At 37.9% G+C, this 2,441-nt stretch overlaps 1 protein-coding gene across 1 annotated transcript; it reads right to left on the reverse strand.

The window, feature by feature from the left end:
- Positions 1-1,701: 1,701 nt before the first annotated feature.
- Positions 1,702-2,218, reverse strand: LOC121937941 (CTD small phosphatase-like protein; the record flags this gene model as incomplete). Its single annotated transcript, XM_042481232.1, has 2 exons — positions 1,879-2,218; positions 1,702-1,738 (listed from the first exon to the last, which is right to left on the reverse strand). Coding segments are annotated over exons 1-2 (319 nt in total), but the record flags the coding sequence as incomplete, so codon positions are not given.
- Between the last annotated feature and the right edge of the window lie 223 nt (positions 2,219-2,441).

Genomic DNA, 2,441 nt, shown 5'->3' on the forward strand with positions numbered 1-2,441 from the left:
GCTTTGCTTTTCTCAGCTGTGAAACTCAGTGACCTCCATTCAATCTCATCTTAAAACTCACTTTTCACTCGGCCTTTTTTAACTAATGGTATATATTGTTACTTTTAATATTATTTTACCTCATTTTATATCTTGTAAATGTTGATGTCAGCTGTGTTAATGGGCAAAGCACTTCGAAAGGTGCTATATAAATATAAAAATGATGATTATGATAAACATAATGAGAATTATTATTGTTGTTGTTATTATTATGGTTTTTAGTATTATTATTATTACGTCACCCAGATGCACGCTTCCTTCATTATTTGGTTGGCGGGTGTAATTTGGGAGACAGAATCATAAATAAAAAGCTCCTCTTTTATTCTCACCACCACTGAAAGTGCTTTAAAACTATGCATCACATTCACCCATACACACACACACACACACTCACTCACACACACACACACACACAGCTGAAGCTGCTCTACAAGGTGCCACCTCTTCAAAGAAAATAGTTCCTACATGAAACTGTTCTCAACAAGGTCTGTGGATTATCTTGAAAAACCACATCATGATTTCTGCAAATAGACATTGCTGCTGAGTTTTCCAAATGTGGAATACCATCAAGCTTTATTATATCAGAGAAAAAGCAGACATCTCTGCAGCTGAAATCTCCAACACTCAACATCTCACATCTAAATAGTCTATAAATTAATAGCTCTACAGGTAGGAGGAAAAATATATATTTTTAAATTTCGCGTTGACTTCCCCTGTCAGAGTTGAGCTTCATACAGTCACTGATTAATAACTGAACCAGTACATAGATCAGATCACATTTAATTATTTCCCTGTGTGACCAGATTAATTAGTTTCACCCTTTAATTAAGAAGCACACTAAAACACGAAGAGCTGCTGTGGAGCTTAACCCTCTGAAACCGCAGCAAATCGGCTGGATTTCTTTCAAAAATATGGGAAGAAAGCAATGAGTAACGACAGAAGAATTGACACAATAATTACAAAAAAATGTGTTAAATGTACGAGAAAATAACCTGAAAATCTGAAAAAAAGAAAAAGTAAAAACAACAAGGAAATTATCTTTAAAAAGTGCTTAAATTCTTATAATTATTTAAAATATGTAGTTATAACTTTAAATATATTTTCTCACTTTCCCTAGCTTCTTAAAAGTAATTTCCTAAATCTGCTATTTTTTTGCCAATTTATAGAACATTTCTTACCCAGCTGCTTATTCATCTTAAGAAAGAAATTGCACCAGATTTTAAGGTTTAAATATTGTGAAATGTCCCTGAAAGCAACACAAAAAAAGTTGATGATGCTCCAGGTTTCAAAGGGTTAACTCTCATATTATTATAGCTAAGTAGCACAAAGAATGGGATTTACATCTTGCAAAGCACCTGAGGCAATTATTTAAAACATTTTACACTTAATTTGTTAGACAGTTAGTGTCACTGTATTTCTGAAAGCATACAAACCACAGAGAGTCACTCATGCAGATCAGGCGCAGAGGCACCTTTTAAACCCACAGGTGCATAAACACCTTCCACGCAGCCGGCGCTACGATCGGCTGAAAATGAGCCGCAGTACGGCAGCAGAGCAAAAGCTCTCTGAGGTGCACTGGAGCCCACACAGACAGGATGTGCCAGCACCAGCCCACTCAGCCTGCATGCAAAGGAAAGGAAACAACAACAAAAAAGGCGATACATACACTAGGGACAGGGATGACCTCGACCTGGTCACACTACAACACAGGAGAGATAGACACACACATACAGATACAGGGTGAGGGGTCAGAAGGAGAACCAAAAAAAAAAAAAAAAAAAAAAAGAAACAAAAAGGTGCACAAGGATGAAGAAAAAACTGATTTTGGTGGAGCGGCACCTTGGGAGGCGATCCGTTCTCCTCGACAGGTGGAGGCAGGGAGCTGGTGTTGGTGTTGGTGGCCGGCGGGTCCACATTGTAGTTTCGGAAGCAGCAGAAGAATGTGCTGAAGATGCTCCGGCTCCTCTGCTTCTTTAGGCTGCTGTTCGACTGGGACGCTGTCAAAACAACAGGAGGGAGTGGGAGAGCGGAGGGTGAACAAGTGGATATGCAAATCGATGTTCTGTCACAAAAATGGAAGCAGGCTGGAGCTGAGAAGCATTTACATTTAGTTATTTGCATGCTGAGCTGCGGACGCTGCTGGAATAACTGAGGACTAAATGTTACATCAAGGTTCAAACACATTTTTAGCCAATGAATTTCTATGATTTTTCCATAAGCCAAATATTCTCTGAAACGACCACTGATACTCCTCATCAGTTCTTTTTCACTACGATGTAGCCGATGTTTAAAATTTAAAATATATATTATTTAAAAGAAGTATTCAAGAAAGGATTAAAGCTTAATATTTTAATAAAACAAAGGAAGTGTTTATTTATGAAAGGGTGGTGCATAAAGGGCGG

Source organism: Plectropomus leopardus, unplaced genomic scaffold (assembly GCF_008729295.1).
Source record: "Plectropomus leopardus isolate mb unplaced genomic scaffold, YSFRI_Pleo_2.0 unplaced_scaffold27941, whole genome shotgun sequence".
Lineage (NCBI taxonomy): Eukaryota > Metazoa > Chordata > Actinopteri > Perciformes > Serranidae > Plectropomus > Plectropomus leopardus.